Raw genomic sequence first — 18,300 nt, 5'->3', positions numbered from 1 at the left:
ATGGACTAAGTTTTTTTTTCATTCCGAGAAATTGAAAAGAATAGAATCACGGCAAGCTGGAATTTCCCGGAACGGTATTGCAATGTAATGGAAGTGCCTATTCCGCAACACTGCTGCGAATCAAAAGTCTACGCGTAACTGTGCTTGTCCTATTGAAGGTATCTTCCCGTGAGTAGCGTACGAGCAGGAACCTTGATTGCAGGCATTTGATCGTATTATTATTTCATAATAGCAGAAACATATATTGTGTATGAACAATTTTTCCCTTTTGCAACGATGCCTTCAGGTCACAAGGTCAAGAAGCCAGTAAGTGAAAACGTATTCTGAATACGTTTGCTCAAATAATGATCATTGCCTTATGTACAACGCTGTTCGTGACTTGACACCAGCTGTAGTGAGTATAGCCCAGAGAAATAAAAAGAGTCATACACCGTTGCCAATAAAGTGTACATGCGAGAACTTTATTTGACGTGTCTACGACGCTGCTCTTGGTGTCTCTGCGCATGTTGTCTTTTTTTTTACATTTCCTTCTTCAGTGCGGTGTTGACAATGGGCTCGTAAGAGTGCATAACACTTGAACAATGCGACAAAAGTGTGTTGGGATAGTACCAGCCCAGTTACATTTGGTGTTGCAAAATCTTCCATACTTACAGAAATAAAGACGGACGTTATCAACATCTATGATTGTATTGATTCAGTGAAGTTGCCCCATGCATGCTACATTACCAGCCAAGACCTACTCACGACAGCGGCAACACGTCCGCAGTGATGTTTGCAGGTTATGAGAAAAAGTTCGTGGTATAAATAAAAAGTAATGTTTGTGAGGTGCACTGATGACCAGCAATCCTTCATCCGGCTTTCTAACTGTGGTACATAATCTCTTCTGCTAAAGAATCTGCAATAAAGGTAAAAGGTTCATATTAGAATATTTTGCCCTTTCATAAGAGTTCTGGCCATCGAGATGAAAGAGCAAACACTGGGCGCTCGTTTGTAAAACTTCTAGATTGTCAACACGGTTCACATGCGTTTTAGTGGCCACCTACTAAGTGTGATAGCGAGGGGAAGCCCTTGGTAACTACAGACAGTAGCTGAAAAAGTAAAGTGATGTGCATTTACGGCACCTGTTCATGAAAATCGGCGAACCTTCGGCACCACTTTTCAGCTCATCAGACTTGGTAGACTGTTCGCCCGCACGAAGCCAAGTGTTCGTTCACCTTTGCTGCCCTCTGTGCACTCTGCAAAGTTTATTCAAAACGATGGAAGTGGCATACATTTTCCCAGTTTGTCTGTATGATTTGTTTAAATCATCGAGCATGAATTGAGAAATAAACACATACCCTAAACTTCTGCACCAGGAAGGCAGCCTATAAAAAATACAGAGAAAATGTTAACTGAATACTGTTTTAAAACGAGTGCTTGGGCCCTTCGTGCATCAGCGTGACACATGCACGCCACTTATACTTCTGCAGGGAAAAAAAAATGTTCCACATGACTGGTCACAATTAATGCGACGCTAAGTTGCTGCTATGTTTCCCAAGCATTCGTAAACATTCGAAAAAAAATTGCTGTATTTTTTAAAGGTAGCGATAGTGCCACAATGTCGTTGAAATTTGTTCTACTTTGAGGAAAGTTTTGGGTTTTCCTCCATTCAAATAATAATAACGAAGACTGCCGTTTAGGATGCCACGTGATTTTCTCTTTTTCCGGTTTTTAAGAGAGGTGATTGCAGCTCCCACTCATTATTGTTTTTTTTAATTTGTCCACTACCTCAGAGGATTGATACACCAAAACACACATATACACGAAACTTTAACGTTCATTGGTAAGCTAATTGGGATAAATGACGTGTGCAAATATTTTTCTTAATATCGTATAACTATGGAAAAGTGGACAGATGTTCAGACACAACAGCGCCACTCGAACATTTTGGCAGCTAAAGAAAGGACAAGAAACCGGACAAAAAGTCGTTTTTGTATGTGGTGAAGGGAGCTTCACAAGTACAGATCAACATCCCATGAAAGCTCGTAAGAGGCACAGATGGAGATGGTGTTCTACTACAGGAAATAAGGTGTGCTACGTTCCTCTAAAAAGTTTGAGAAAAGCTCGGTCCATGTACATTGTGTACAAAATAAGGTGACACCACTTTTCATACAATATCTCGCAAAGTCCCTCAAAACCGTGTATAAAGCGCGACTTTATTTAATACCCCGCTTATCGGCTAGGAAAAGCGTGTGCCTGCCTCAGTCGAGATGTCTTTATATGCAGACGACATCTGCCTATTGTCACGACGTCAAAACAGAGGTCTTGCCGCAGAGATCGATATACTACAAGCAGGTCGGTATGTTCTTTAATAGAACGCGCAAGCGAGTTCTTCGTCCTTTCTGTAGTCGTTCATAGCCAATGCATAAGTATCATCGACTTTCTTGCCGCAAGCACGTTACAATGTGGTTCAGTGGTCGCAGCTATCATGTACTACGTGCAAGACTGCAGGTTAATTAATTCTATTGAGACTTTTTTAGTGATGTGTGGACAATAGAATCCCAAGGCAAGTGTCCCGCCATTGCTTTAGCAAACGGAATATGTCGCACTGCAAGTTAAAGGCTGCGGGCTCTCACACCCGATGAGTGTTCCGTCAAAATTTTTTGGAAGTGACATTTCGCAGATCAATGACGTGGCCACCTCACATTCTATCCCTCAAGGGAAAAACTCGCATCATATGCGAACATCTTCCGCATGATGTCTAGTAGAGCTGAAGGCTGCTCCATAAATGCACTATGCGTATTTACACAGCTTTAATTGAAGGTCTTCTGTGGTACTGCTTTCTTGCACTACAAGGCGCTGCAAAATCAAATATTCAGCTGCTCGTGAGGGTGAAGATCAAAGCGTAGAGGGTTTGCCTAGGTTTACCAAAAACACATCGACAGTGGGGATCTGGACGGAAAGCAAACTTCTTCCAGCTGCCCTGCTAAATTAAGAGTTCTTATCAGTTTCTCGGAGTATTTTTGCGTTTTGCGTCCAGGGTACATCATCTACACACTTCAGCCAGCACTTCTGAAGTTTGTTACAGCCTCTGACGTATGAAAATTCATCGATAGTCCCCGGACCCTCATGACAGCTTCCGTCCTGGACGATAGTCACGACAGTACCATGGTTGAAAAGTATAAGAGAAGCACACCTGGGCTAGCGTTGACATGCTTTGCTCTAGAACACACAAACACCAGCTAAAAAACCCACCGTCACGTTTATACAGATGAGTCGGTCACTATTGGATTATCTGCAGACATGTGTATATATCGTCAGTGAACGTTACTCATAACTTCCCCTCTCAGTTACCGTAAACTTCCGCCGCTGCCACTGAGCATGCTGCACCATGCAGATCACTTGTATATATAAAGGATGGAAGACGCTAACGTGGTTGCTTGGGCGAGTTGGTACGACATGATTCACTTAGAAAACAGCGCCAAAAACGAAGGACAAGAGAAAGGAGACAGACAGCGGCACTGCTGAGGAATGAGGATGGAAGACCTCATTCTTGGATGATATTCTCTGACTCATGAGCCGCATCGCAGTGACTGAAATTACAGTGTACTCAAGACCAGTAAGTCCTACGCATCAGGCGTCTAGGCAATAATAGTCATGACATACACTATAATGTTGTACTGCAGAGGATTCCAGCTCACTGCGGTATAAATGTGTGTAAAGAAGGGAAGGTTCGTCGTACTCCGCTGCCAGAGTCGCACATGATGCGGTATCTGAGAAAACTGACATCGCTTGACCAACAAAAGACGCAGTGATCTGGGTATCTGCATTCGCATAGAATCTGCAGGAAGCAATGTGGTGCGATGCAAGTAACCAGTGCGGATCACTGACAAAATTCAGCCGATGTGTAGCTTTTATATGCCACCGAGACTAACCAGTCCACGCAAATAAAACGGGCATTCACTAGTTGAGACTCGTCGTTGCCTATACGAAATACTTCAATAGTGTCAACAACCACAAGATCCCGCAGTTGGACTCGCCGGCATTGACCGCATGTAAAACCCGAGAAGTATTGAAATACGTCTGGTGTGACTTTTCCCTTCATTTCACATGCCGACGATTTTAAAGGCAGCGCTGCATTCACATCGCGGCTGGAGCTTGGTGTTGCGGCACCTTCTCGGCACGTGGCAAGACAGTGATTGCGCAACACAACCATGCTGTTGGTGTAAGTAAGGACTTTTTGTGCATAAATGTGTGTTCATGACTTTTTTGTGTATACGTGGTCATTGTATATGCCACAATCTTCACCCGACATATGAAGTAGCATGCCAGGTGATAAACCACACTAAGACCTCCAGTGATTTCGTTATCTCTCTCTCTTCTGCACCACTCGCTTCGACCGTTTCATCTCAAATACCAGGCGATGCGACCGCAAGATCGTGGCTCCATGACTCAGCGGTAGAATGTTTTACTGCTTTTGAGAATCCTTTCATGGGCCAGCAGGACATGTATGTCCCACTTTTCATTAGCAAAACACTGGCTGGATATCGAGAAAATTGATTTTATACTATTATTTTGTGGCCTATTAAGTCTATACTACAGCGGGACTTCAGATGACCTTCTAAAAATTCTAAACAAACCAACAAAGGGATATGTTTGCTTGCTCTCTATATCGTAAAGCTGTGTATGTGTGTGTGGGAGAGACAGAGAGAGAAATTAGATTGCTGAAGGAAGCCGTAGCCTTTGGGTCAGCAATAACAGGATGTATCATATTTCTATGGCATTTTCAAAAAAAAAAAAAACATTTGCCTTTTAAACTGTACCAACAGTTTATATTCATCCACACTTTGTCAAAACTAGCATATGCGCATTTAAATGGTTGGTGTATACCAATGTTTGCATACTTTCATCTCTCTTCTTCGCGTTGGGCCGCGGGGAGCTGTCTTTTCATTCTACCACTGTTTCCCAAATCCGCGAGTACGTGTGTGGTGGTACTTGGGCGATAGTCTATTATCGAACCTCGAATATTCTATCTTTACTCTGACTTTCGCTATCTTCGACAGCATATGTTGTCAATGTTCTCACGCCCGCAGCTACGGAGCTTCTTTTTTTCTAGCTGTAGACACATGAACTATACAGACTTTTTCTAACGGCATTAAAGATTTTTTGGTAAAGGTCGTGTAACAGTTAAGCTCTTTTAGTTTTCACGCATTAGCTCCTCGTCAAAGCGGAAATACTTTGCTGAAGCTAAAACTACACTGTTGTGACTAATTACCGAAAACTTGTAAATTGACTTTCTAATTAATAACTTGGGCGCAGTTGTTTACATTAGAAAATTTTTTTGCATGATAAATTATGGCATATTCTTTTTTCTATGAATCGCAGATCTTGCACGTATTCGAGATATCAATCATCAAATTTTTAGGGCGAATCCTAAGTTTATAAATAAATCAACCAGATCTAGTCTGTAATGCTCTGTTGAACGATAATGTTAAAGCATTTTACAGTGCCAAAGCAATACACAAACCATTTGCTGGCGTCGCCTTGCTGGCATTGATAGCTGGTCGCAAAGCCACTGATAATTGAGCTGCTTCTGGGATCTTCGGAAGAAAACGTTCTTGAGGTCGGTCATGACATTTTTCTCCTGCGAATTTACAAAAATGCACATTACATGCATGGTATTTTGATTACTTTATTTAATGAACTCAGTATGAGTGTGAATGAGTTTGTGCAGAGATACGCTCATTGCAGCGATCCGCCACGCAGACGAATGCCGGAAAAATACAAACTACCATTGACGTAGCACATCCAAAACGGGACAGTGACGCAAAGACAACAAGCAGCAATAACTTTCGGCAAAACTGCATAAAATCTCGAATGAACTGACCAGAGTAACTTACCGAAGCGCAGTACATAGTTATATATTTAGGACGCGTTCACAGGGAACCCGTCCGCCACATTATTAGTGAAAGAAAATTTTGCGAACGTTATAAATTTGCACCACTAGCTATCATATGGCCAGATTTTATGGTTTGCCCCCCGCGGTGGTCCAGTGATCATGGCGTTGGACTGCTAACCCGAAGGTCGTGTAATCGAATCCCGGCTGCGGCGGCTGCATTTTCGATGGAGGCGGAAACGTTTGAGGCCCGTGTACTTAGATTTAGGTGCACGTTAAAGAATCCCAGTCAGTCAAAATTTCCGGATCCCTGTACTACGGTGTTTCTCATAATCGTACTGTGGGTTTGGGACGTTAAACCTCATCAATTATTAGATTTCATGTTTCCTTATATCCATGCAGCACATGTCCAGAGACGCAACTGGTTTAGGTACACGCGCCGACGATCTTTTTCTCGCTCACTGCAGTGTTTGTGTGTGTGTTTGTGTGTGTGTGTGTGTGTGTGTGTGTGTTTTGTTGGATGCGCTGCACTAATGGTAGTAGCCATGACACGATCAGGCTGAACGTGCACCCCTAGCGTTAGACTGACGGCATGAATTTTGATTATTGAATTCACACAAATACCCAGCACTGAAAGGGGAAAAAACAAGCTGCGAGAATAATGACTGCAGAATACCTTGTGTCTACTGAGGAATTAATAATGAGCGGTTGTCACTTAGATCTTGCACGGCAAGTACGTGTAATCCTCGGCATGTTTTCAGGGGAGGCTAGATTGACAGTTACTCGTTTACCACTGGCACACAAAACGGTACACACTATATTTGAGGACCCTTCAATGAAAAAAAAAGTATACCAGAGAAGCGAGCACAAAATATGAGCTCTGAGTGCCAGAAAAGTTGCTTTAATGTGCGCGCACAACAAATCAACTTCATTTGCACTCAGCGTATTCTTATATTTTTTTTTTCTGTTTTCCATCGTCCTATTGCACTGCTTTTTTTTTTTTTTGCCACCGGTGGATGCGTACCACTTAGCACACGCTTAGACAAGAGCTGAGAAATATGCGCAGATGACAGTACATTTAAAAAAAAATATGCGATGAACGTTCAGAACAATGTCCATTCATTGTACTGTCGTATTTGGTATTGATAATTATTATATTGAGTAGTATGCGCTGCAACTTCTTGTTAGTCGGTATGCGTGATGCCACAAAATAGCTTTGTTGTTTTTTTTGAGTTAAGCGACAGAGGATTTATAGCACTGTCGACATTGAACACATGCAATACGTATTTGTTTTCATCTGAGGAGCGTAACCTATGGATTACGCCATTAGAAACAAACCTCTTCAAATATGTGATGTGGCATATGGGGTTCTAGCAGAGGTATTTCTGTATGAAAAAAAATTATTTGCAATGTATTTAAAGATTGAAGTTACGTAGAATCTTGAAACTTCATTATAAAACACCAAATGTTTTACACTAAGTTTTATTCATAATTCAAACTTTAAACGTATAAATAGATGTGGTGGTAAAATGTGCGGTACTTTGATGAACCCTTAACTGTGAAAGCAGGTGATGTTGTCTAATGTGGTGAAAGGGCAATAATGCCGAAGTAGTCGCTTAGTTTGGTAGCAGCGATGAAGATAGCAGCGATAAGAATATTATCTTGAGTTTTACATTGTACAATGGCGATGTAATCCCGATAAAGGCTGAAGTGCGGGACTCGGAATTAGTTTTAATCAGCGGTAGTTTTATACCATACACGTAAAACTAACTACGTGGGTGTTTTTGCATTTAGCTCCCTTCCAGGTGCGGCTGCTGCGATGAAAGGCACGGCCTACAGCTCAGCAGCGCGACGCGTTACCTGTAGTGCTAAGCAACCATGAATGGTGGGTAAAACGACGTTCGTAAATGGTGATGATAATAGCAACACCAAACATTTGTTAAAAATACCTGGGGTTCTACTTTCCAAAACCACGATATCATTATGAGACGCGCCGTAGAGAAGACTCTGGAAATTTAGCTCCTCTGAAGATATTTTTTTCGTGCACTAGCTTTGTCAGAGTTGCGAGCTTCGCTTATAATACGAAGATTTGGGCTTACTTTTTCGTAGAATCGTTTGTGTACAGAATTTTCCAGTTTCTTGTCATGTTGTTAGGCCTATTTGAATGTTTTGTGTTAGAAAATATAGTTATTCTAGTGACCATCACGTTCAACAACAGCGCGTTTGACGACGGCTTTGTGTAGTTGAGTGAAGTGAAACATGCTCTCTGGGAATCAACATGTAACGTTCGCTGGCAAACGCGCATTCACCCGGATGGAGACCCTGGAGACAATGCTGAAAAGTGAGCGATATTTTTTCGTTACTGCGCATGTTTTTACTGTACAAAATAACTGAAGTGGTTTTTTCCGACACCCTGTCGTATTTGAGTGACGTTTTTTTTATTGTAATAAAAATATATCCGACCATGAGATAATACATTAACTGTGCGCTTCTTTTCAGAAGCCACGCCCATAATTAGGGGAGGGGGGTCTTTTTTCCTGACGATTATTTGCTTCAAATATTGCAGCGCAACATTTTACGAGGACAAGACAGAGAGTAACATTTCATGTCCTCGTCAAATGTAGCACAACAACATTTTAAGCAAGGTGGTTTCGCTAACTTGCTCTACAACGTGTATTTTCATGTTAACTCGGTAACATTTGGTAGCTCTGACTGTCACAAGCCTCTAGCATTTCACCTTAATCGAAATGCGGGAGGCGCGGCCGGGATCGGACGCACGACCTTCGGGGCATCAGTTCAGCGCCGCAGCCACTGTATGCCACCGTTGAAGATTAACATTTTCTTTCCCTATGCAGTGCGGCATAAGTACAATGTCTGTTAACATTCGCAGTAAAGCCCCGCCGCGAAGGTATAGGGACTAAGGAACTCTGCTGCTGACCCGCACGTCGTGGGATTGAATCCCGGCTGCGGCGGCTGCATTTTCGATGGAGGCGGAAATGCTGCAGGCCCGTGTGCTCAGACTTGGGTGCACGTTAAAAAACACTAGGTGGTCAAAATTTTCCGAGCCCTGCACTACGGCGTCTCTCATAATCATATGGTGGTTTCAGAACGTTAAACCCCACATATCAATCAGTCATCATCAACATTCGCAGTAAAATGGAGAGAAACGTCGAAGGTGAAACAACATAGCGTTGGAATGATCTGTACCTAGAACCTTATCTTGTCGTGCCATACCGAATGCGCTTAGGTTGGGCGTGCGCATCCCGTTTATGATATGCCTTCTGTGCTTCCAAATTTATACAGCTTTCTTATTAGGAATACGTGAAAGCGCAAAATTATTTCCCCACCTTGAAATAAAAAAATAACTTTGCAGTCCCTTCTAGTCAAGTGATTGTTGAGTGCTGTGAACTGTGCCGGCATCAAGGCATTTTAGAGATAGTACATAAAGAGGCAGCGGAGAAAAGATGAAATTTTTGGCGGCGTTGTTCGCAAATATGGGCCAACATAATCTTACCGTTGCGGTTAGCTTCCTCGCAAAGCAAGACCAAAATGTTGCACGGTCTGGGTCTTCATCGTCTCCTGTAAAATGCAGTTTTTCAATAAATCATCGACTTGGTACAATATTCTTATAGTGTGCAAACTAAAAAGCAAAATAAAAGCACAAAACCAGTTCACATTTTCACCTTGTCTTTTTGAGATTCCAGAAACATTATGCATTTCATGATTCTCACCGTATCAAGAAGGCGAAGTTTCGTCTCACGCTAGTACAGGATCCGAATTTATTCAAACGACTGCATGTGTATAATTCACTAAAGAATACATCGCTGTTCCAAACATTTTTCGGTCATGAGAATTAGCGAGATAGACATGTTTCCAAAACAAACTGTTATGCACAATGACGTTGGCTTTCATAATCTTTGTTCTTAAAAAAAAAAACAGGATAGTAGCTGACTCATCGCGTGGTCTGTAGCAGGGAAAAAATAAATGTAAAGCACCGGAGCATACAAGTACAAGACAAGTGTGCTATTTCCTCGTGAGCACAACAGCTGACTATACAATCAAGGGGGCGGGGGGCAAGATTGTGTTTAAAGGAACAAATGTTTGAACTGTCGTTTAGTGCAGTTAAGCTAATGTTACCGTTATTCACCATTGACGCATTCTGAAAGGTCGGAGCTCAAGCACCGACCTGCAGTGTCTCAATACGCGACCATCTTACGCTAACTAGCACGTATATCTAGAAAAAGCGGACGAAAACGGCGCCGCGATTCGTCAAACAAGCGACAACACTAGACAACGGCGCAGTTTTAGTCAGCGGTAAGACAATTCGCTGGTATTGAGCGCAGCATGTCATACAATGCAACGCCGCGATTGGTCACTACCAATTGTCGAGAGAACAGGTCGGTCACGCATAGTCCGGCGTAACGTTCCCCCAGCTCACGAATTTTTCCCGACTGTCGCACTCACCGCAGGGACCTGCGTACGTCGCCGCGACGAGTACCAGGACCACGAGAAGTACGCCGCACGGGGACATGCTGAAAGAGTGGCGCGGCAGAGGACGTTCGGGGCCTCTATATGGGAGGCCGCGAATGGGGTCACACCTCGGTTCGCTCCGTTGGCGGGGCGGCTGTCAAAACAAGGTGTCCGCCACTGCTCCCTCCTCGCAGTGTGTTGCTGAGCTGCAGCAAAGTGATATTCAGCAACTATAGATGTTTTGCAAGACGGTGCACGCTGCTAAAGCAGCATGCGCGCTCTCTTATGCACGAATCATGAGTGCTTCCCGAAGCAGGTACTGCGGTAATGAGAACTGAAGGTACAGTGCAACTTATCAAGAGACATGCGTGACTGCGTCTGTTTTTCTTCGTTTTGTGTGCACACTTGGAGTGTTCAAATTTAGGTTCGCTATAAATACAGCAATTGCAACGCCCCATTATGCCTTCCATTCTCGTATTAGGGATTATTTCGCAAGATACTTTCGATTTTTAGGAAATCAATGGATTCCGTAGTGATTGAGAATTTTCTCTTGTTACTGCTTTTGCTAATGTGTGCATGCAGACAAAAAATTGATAGGTATAATCGAAACAGTGTGAGGTAAACCAAAACGGAGAGGCGAGCGAGTTGGTACTGATCCATAACACCGTAAATTAGTGCCAAAAAACACGGACATGAAAGGGTACACTACAAGCGCTTACTCCCAACTGAAAGCTTTAATGCTTGAACCGAAAATATATAACACTTACACTAGGTGCCCAACAAAATCCCGCGCATGCGCATCGTAGGCGAAACAAAAGGCACTAATACAGACCAAGAAAACACCTCCTGCACCCCCTCCCCACTGGTCTACCACCTTTCCATGAGTAGCGCGACTTCTTTTTCTGATAAGATCAAAGAAGGATTGCCAACGTACACAGCAGCCCTCGCGTTAACGGTGGTCTAGTATCTGTACAGGGATCTCCATGATGTCTTGTTCCCAATACCTTCGTACAGATCTATGTTCAATGGAGGACCCGGACAGGACGTTTTGAAAAGGGTCAAAAGGATGAAAGTAAAAGTAGGGGCGAAAACTTTATTTTTTAAATAGCATTCCGGGACTCTCCCCGTAAAGCAGTGGCTAGCGGACAAGGGAATTGATGTACCATGGACAACCAATTATTTACTTTGTAAAACACCTGAGACAATAGAACATGTGTTTATCCATTGCTGGGACGCTGTCTTTCATTGGGACATCCTTCAAAGAACATTAAAAAAAGATCTCCCCATTACAAGTCATGGCATTCGTTTTCTCTGTATGGATAATGAGGACGGCATACCATACAACATGGTTATGTTAATTAGCCTTCACAGCATCTGGCAGACCACAATGGCTTACAGACTTCTTGACCAGAACATACGTCCTGTCCAGGAGAACTTACTTGCAAATATGCGGTATACCACTGAGGTGTATAAACAACAAGAAGAACCTCCCAGCTGGTTAACAATGTTAGAGGAATTGTGCAACCTGAAAACATTTTGATGTGAGCACTTCAGATCAAATATTGGTCCAAGTGTATTTTATCATTCATTTTTCTGTGTGAACACCTCTAAAAAAAACAGGTAATAAAGAAAAAAATTAACGGTAGTCTAGTGGCTAAAGTACTCGGCTGCTGACCCGCAGGTCGCGGGTTCAAATCCCGGCTGCGGTGGCTGCATTTCCGATGGAGGCGGAAATGTTGTAGGCCCGTGTGCTCAGATTTGGGTGCACGTTAAAGAACCCCAGGTGGTCGAAATTTCTGGAGCCCTCCACTACGGTGTCTCTCCTAATCTTATGGTGGTTTTGGGACATTAAACCCCACATATCAATCAATCAATCAATCAATCAATCACTCAATCAATCAATCAGCCCTCGAGTTAATGTGGTAGGCCTCGACAAGTTCTCGTGTCGTGCGATCATGGTGTACAAACAATACCTCTGTGGCGTACCCTTCTTTGTCCGTGTTTTTTCGCGCTACATTTACGGTGTTATGGAGTGTAAGGTAACTTAGCCCTTCTTGTACTTTTGTTCGGATTAATCTCCCCCTAAATTTCTTTTTTTCACCTCAGTCTCTTTATATCTGGCATTTTCAAGACCGTCGCACACCACCATAAGGTATTGATAGTATAAACACGGCCGGCAGAGCAAGAGCTACAACGCATGTTTTGCAATCAAAAGAAGACTGACGTTCAGGGAAAGATGGAGGCTGAACATCCAACTGAACTTTCCTTCAGTGAACCCTTCAGCGCTCAAGCACCGCTGCAAAACCACACGATTATGCTTTTCTCGTTGCTCTGTCACTCACTACTTTACCAGACTGGTATCGTGCCTGTGCATCCCATTCAATACCACCATAGCCATCCTAAGCACAGGATGGCATATCTCCCTGAAGCATGATTCTCATCTCAACTATTCCTTCATTCAAATAGGGAAGGGCTGAAGTCACTATTTCGCAAAGCCGTGTACCATTTTGGCCGTACATCTTCCAAGGCGTTGATAAAAGGTATCAGCCAGACATAAACGCTGAATGACAAGGTTAGCACAGATGAAAATATTAGCACATAATCTTGAATAAGGCATTGTTAAAATATACTGGCCCTGGTGTGCCAACCCGTCAAGTAAAGCCCTAAGCGGTGCACTAGGATATCAATGCACCCCGGTCGCACCAGATGCATTTTTGATGGAGGCGCAAATGTTAGAAGCTCGTGTGCTGTTAAAAATAGGTGCGTGTTGAAAATCTTAGGTGGTTCAAATTTCCGAAACCTTTAATAAGACGTCCCTCATAATAATATCGCGGTTTTGTGACGTAAAAACTCAACAATTATTATTATTCAAATATCAATGAATTAAAAGGAACAATTTATGAGCTCCTAAATGAAAACAGATTAAAGTTTGGAGACAGTCATCTGCATACTTTTTATAAAAAAAGTACTGGTGTTTCGAGAATCTTCGAGAAAAGGGAGCGAGAAAGGAGCTCGACTATCATGCTCTTTGGCAGGGGGAAGAATCTTAGCCATTTTGGGCCTCAACTCGGTGTTGGCAGAGGAGAGAAGCCATTGAATCACCGTGGAGCAAAGAGAAAGTATTCTTGTTGCACCGATATCTCGCAATATGCATCCGCTGGATAATGAGGGAAGGCATAGGCAGCAAGAGTGAATGCGATCCTAAAAAAGATCAGGGATGGTCCCCAATCGGTCTGCTTAGTATGATTCGGCACAATATAGACACTTATCTCACTATGCCGTGGTAACAATCGATAACAGAGGTCAAATCATCTCGTCGGCCTCCCTGACTGGGATCACCTTTTTTGAAGCGGAGCAGGTTGCTAATTCTTTGGCACTCTAGGATGACCAGAGTACGCAAATATATTCAGAGTCTGGATCGGCAGTCCGGACGTTTGCCTCAGGCTCCATAGAGAGAGAAATACAGGATCACAACTATGTGCACAATCACTTGGTTCCCGGCACACCTAGGTCAAAATTTGGATTCACTCACCAACCTCAACGACTTCGCCCACTCCCAAAAGTGCGTACTAACTCTCTGCACGGGAGGAGAAGCTATTCATATTCAACAGATTTCGTGACTGCGAACACATCTTAAGTTAGAACGAAGCTGCGGTGTTCAGAATCTGTATGTGGACAAAACCACGGTCACTAACTGATGAATAAAATTCGGCAGATCCCACGCACCTTGGAAATTGAAGTTGTGTGAAGCATGCGGAGGGAAGGTGACCATGTTGTAATTTCTTAAATTGAGCTACGTACACGCTATGAAATTACGCTAAATATATGTACAAAGGTTGCACGCACAGACATATGTTGAACAGCTGCAGCTGTTCGTATAACCAGTTGTTCGCCCTTGCGCAACGGTGCCTACAGGAACATGAGTCCAGCGACACCAGAAGCGATACGCTGATATGAAGCGCTGGTGCTTGCGATGAAGGTAGCCCTCTACACTGCTACGTATATCGACTTCAGCACATTGCACCTAACTACAATTAACGTTTACCAGACGTCATGGCTGTATCACAGGAATATACATCTAATGTTTAAAAAAATGGATAGTAAGCACTGTAACCACGATTGACGCTTCACGAACATTAGTGTCTACTTGAAAAATAGTTCCAAGAGCTGGCGTGGCTCTGAGGTAGAATGCTTTATGGTCACGCAGAATGCTGGGGTTCGATTCATCCTATGCATTTGTCGGGTCAATGCTACTGATTTCAGCTTTTTCTTAACGCTCATGCGTTAAAATTACCCATATGTGTTCTTGTCGTTCCTGGGTAAGATACCAAGTTTCAATCACCTTTGGCACATATATCCGCATACCAGTGGTGCATACCCGCCCGCAGGTATTTGGCACTGTCTGGCGCGAAGTGTTTGACGACGTACTCGACAGGATTGGGACATTGTTAATGTTTTGAACAGCACGTCGTATTCGTCAAATAATTTCACCCTTTCATGCCAATTTTGGTTCACGCCAAGTTAAGGGGGTGGTGACGAGAGCACAAAGATGTAAGAGGCTAGATAGATAAATAGATACGCAGATAGACGGCAAAAGTCCTTACAGTGCGCAAAGAAATGCTTCGAATTTAATAGGGAGCTTTAGAATAGCGCACCGTGAGCCCTTGTGGTGCGGTCGCTGCCACTGCGCATGCGTCGTAACGTGAGTCGGCGTTCGCGTTTACGGAGCGCACGCAGGAAATCCGAAATCGCGTGCGGCGATCGCGGCCTGCATGTGGCCCGCAAGCGGTGGTTTCGAGGCCACGGTGTCGCTGCGATAGAGCATTGCGGTTTGCAGCAGGGCAGATGCTATTCGAAATCTCATATGGCGCCTTCTACACCCGCAGCGCCAGCAGTGCTTGCGAACGGTATTCTAAAACTCCCTAATAGCCGCCGCAGACAGCAACGCATCGTTCCGATTGTCCGCGAACGCCGTTTTTGCGTCTTCGCATTCGGCGCGCTCCGGAGATCGTCCGAATGAGCCAGGTTGCAACCAAAAGTGATCGTATGAAAACGAGCTTGATCCCACTGAACTATGACTGGTACCAGCCAACTCTTCCAAATGATCCAATTTACCCAATTAACGAGGGTCTAATTAGTGAACTTTTATTTTAGTAACGTAACCGCGAAACGCTGAGCAGTAATCGCGACTTTCAGTACCTCTCATATGTTCTTATATTAACAGAACTCCAGCGGCATATGGTGAAGTTCACATAGGTTTGTAAATGTTGCAGTTGCTAACTTTTTGCTGCCTTTCTTTTTCACTAAGTGTACCTTTGATTGAAGTGTAAAAAAATACAGAGAACTGACAGTGTCCAAAAAAGAAAGAAACTTACCTCTGTGCATACCAGCCGTACCCTGTTAACTTTATCAATTATACTTTGATTGTTCCAGCATTCCAAAATGACATTTCTAGGTATTTATGTGTGTGTATATACTAGATATATCTACAAATTGTAACCAGCGCCACTCATATAGTTAGCACTTCATAGCCTGTATAGCACTTTGTGACTGGCTAACTGTGGCTAACACTGCATGGCTAACAGCTTCGAATTTAAATTACTGCAAATTTCGTACTACGTTTCTTTGCGCCTTTTTGACATTTAGTTAGAAGGGCATGCATGGATTTTGAGAGAGACAGAGAGCAGTCTGAGAACTTTTAGTGTCAGCACTGGTAACTGTGAGTGATCTGCACACCTTCTTTTCGATCTCGTGTGTTAACATATTGTCATGGGGCCGTCACGTGGACCAAGGGAGCAGACTCGATGTTCCAATGAAAACTGTTTATTTGATTGATTGGTTGATATGTGGGGTTTAACGTCCCAAAACACCATATGAATATGAGAGACGCCGTAGTGGAGAGCTCCGGAAATTTCGACCACCTGGGGTTCTTTAACGTGCACTCAAATCTGAGCACACTGGCCTACATTTCCGCCTCCATCGGAAATGCAGCCGCCGCAGCCGGGATTCGATCCCGCGACCTGCGGGTCAGCAGCTGAGTACTTTAGCCACTAGACCACCGCGGTGGGGCACTGTTAATTTGGCCGAATTGTGGCCACAAACAGAAAGTCACTTTACAGCAACACACTGCCACTGATAACGGTGAACAGAGCGTCGGCCATCGATCAACCTACAAACGGTGAAGCGCGTCGGCATTTATATAGGTGCCGTCGAATATTCCAGTCTTATCATTGGGCGTCGCAAAAGCTCTGGAATAATCTCGACTGTTCGCGTCTTGCGTGCAATCTTAACAGAGTGGCGTACAATGATCGGGAACATTCTCGAACAACGAGACAATGCTGGCGCTGAGCCTTCCTGACAGGCTTTTTAACGGAATGAAACAAAAGTCAAGATAAGAAATGACCGTGGCAATATTGTCAATTAAAAATAACGAATAATAGAAGGGTAACCAGCACTCACCTTGATTGATTGATATGTGGAGTTTAACGCCCCAAAACCATGATTTTGAGAGACGCCGTAGTGTTGGGCTCTGGAAATTTGGACCACCTGAGGTCTTTCAACGTGCACCCGAATTTGAGCACACGGGCCTACAGCATTTTCGCCTCCATCGAAAATGCAGCCGCCGCAAACGGAATTTGATCTGGTGACCTGCGGCTTAGCAGCCGAGTACCATAGCCATTATATACCATTGCGGCGGGGCCAGCACCCGCTTTTCAGGAGGTGTTATACTACTCTTCGAACGTGCTTATAAAATAGGTTGACATGTGGAAAGCAAAGTTAAATGTTGGCGTGCGACTTCACGTTTGTTTAGACCGATGTGCACCGCCAAAGTTCTGCACAATGTTTCTTAGATAAAGCACATGCTCTCGAATACATTCTGAACGAAAGGCTTTGGTGTTGTGTTACCTCAGTAAAGTAAATTAGCGTATACTTTTAGATGTGAAGCAGCTCTTTGATTAGCCTGTGTAAAGCTGCCCGTCCATCCACACCGCTCCTCTCGCCGCAGGTGTTGGAGCGGTGCCAAGCAACTCACGCCCTCCTACCAGGGCGCGGTGACGTCTTTCTCCTTTGCCTGCCGCGTGCTCGCCGCGTGTCAGCTCTCTAACGCATCACCCTCTCCACCACTCGCAGCGCTTGAGCCCTCTCAAGGGGGCATCATCTTACCCGTGCCACCTCTCTCCATCTGTCGGCGACAATCCGTGGGCAGGCGAGTGCGTGCGCTGCGCGCACCTTGACAATCTTGTGGCGCCGACAATGTGGACAGCGCGCCGCTACTTGCCGCACGATCGCGCCGACGGGCGGGGCACCGTCTCGGCATGCTTCCCGCTAGAGTGTGCATACCTTTCCCAGCTTTCGCCGGCGTGGCGAGGGTTAGCGAGGCCGATCGTGTTCGCGAATGCCGACGTCAGCACTGACGAGGCGCGAGCCAGGGAAGCCGGACACAAGCGTCGGCAGTGGAAGACCAGCGACAGCGATGAGGTGCGAGTCAAGAACACCAATCGCGTTCGAGAGAACAGACGGTGCGTGGGTGCACCGACAAGACGCGAGCCAAGGAAGCCAAGCGCTAGCGTCTTCAACGCGTCCCGCCTACAGTGTCTGCGTTTCAAACAAACGTTTACCCGAGTAAACACTACACCGAGTTTCGATTGAAACCGTTCTTCCAGCACCCGCGTTTACATCCATTTCAACCGGGTCAACGCCGTACACACCACTGCTGCTTCACATCCCATCAGGATTGCCTTCGGGGAGATGGTTCATAGTTTTTTTTTACGGTAGAAGGGGGAATACAAAAAATAGTTCTTGTACTTAGTGTGTTTTCTTATCCCGTGAAAAAGCTTTTGCTATTGAGCACGCCGTGGTACATAGAAATTTAAAATGCTGGACATGTGAGCCATGTCACTTCAACACTTCACGTGTCAACAGTATACCCCTGTACGACACATTCTAGCGAGCGG

General features: G+C 44.4%; 1 protein-coding gene across 2 annotated transcripts; it reads right to left on the bottom strand.

Moving 5' to 3' along the window:
* Positions 1-440: 440 nt before the first annotated feature.
* On the bottom strand, positions 441-15,898 carry LOC119187878 (uncharacterized). 2 transcript variants are annotated; one of them, XM_075881424.1, is made up of 6 exons: positions 15,721-15,898; positions 9,390-9,454; positions 5,507-5,623; positions 1,338-1,364; positions 1,122-1,235; positions 441-895 (listed from the first exon to the last, which is right to left on the bottom strand). In XM_075881424.1, the coding sequence occupies exons 1-5, from the start codon at positions 15,728-15,730 to the stop codon at positions 1,167-1,169; spliced, it is 288 nt and encodes a 95-aa protein (XP_075737539.1). In that variant the 5' UTR covers positions 15,731-15,898; the 3' UTR covers positions 441-895; positions 1,122-1,166. The 2 variants fall into 2 exon arrangements, with proteins under 2 accessions (XP_075737539.1, XP_075737538.1); XM_075881423.1 differs by lacking the exon at positions 15,721-15,898 and adding an exon at positions 10,340-10,509.
* Between the last annotated feature and the right edge of the window lie 2,402 nt (positions 15,899-18,300).

Source organism: Rhipicephalus microplus, chromosome X (assembly GCF_043290135.1).
Source record: "Rhipicephalus microplus isolate Deutch F79 chromosome X, USDA_Rmic, whole genome shotgun sequence".
Taxonomy (NCBI): Eukaryota; Metazoa; Arthropoda; class Arachnida; order Ixodida; family Ixodidae; genus Rhipicephalus; species Rhipicephalus microplus.
The sequence above is the reverse complement of the archived record's forward strand: the minus strand, read 5'-3'. Positions and strand labels throughout refer to the sequence as shown.

Excerpts from the sequence above, each read along its gene's own strand:
- LOC119187878 (XM_075881423.1), bottom strand. The coding sequence starts at position 10,406 with ATGTCCCCGTGCGGCGTACTTCTCGTGGTCCTGGTACTCGTCGCGGCG. Across the intron at positions 9,455-10,339 it reads GACGTACGCAGGTCCCTGCG|GAGACGATGAAGACCCAGAC; the intron begins GTGAGTGCGACA and ends TGCATTTTACAG. Across the intron at positions 5,624-9,389 it reads CGAGGAAGCTAACCGCAACG|GAGAAAAATGTCATGACCGA; the intron begins GTAAGATTATGT and ends GTAAATTCGCAG.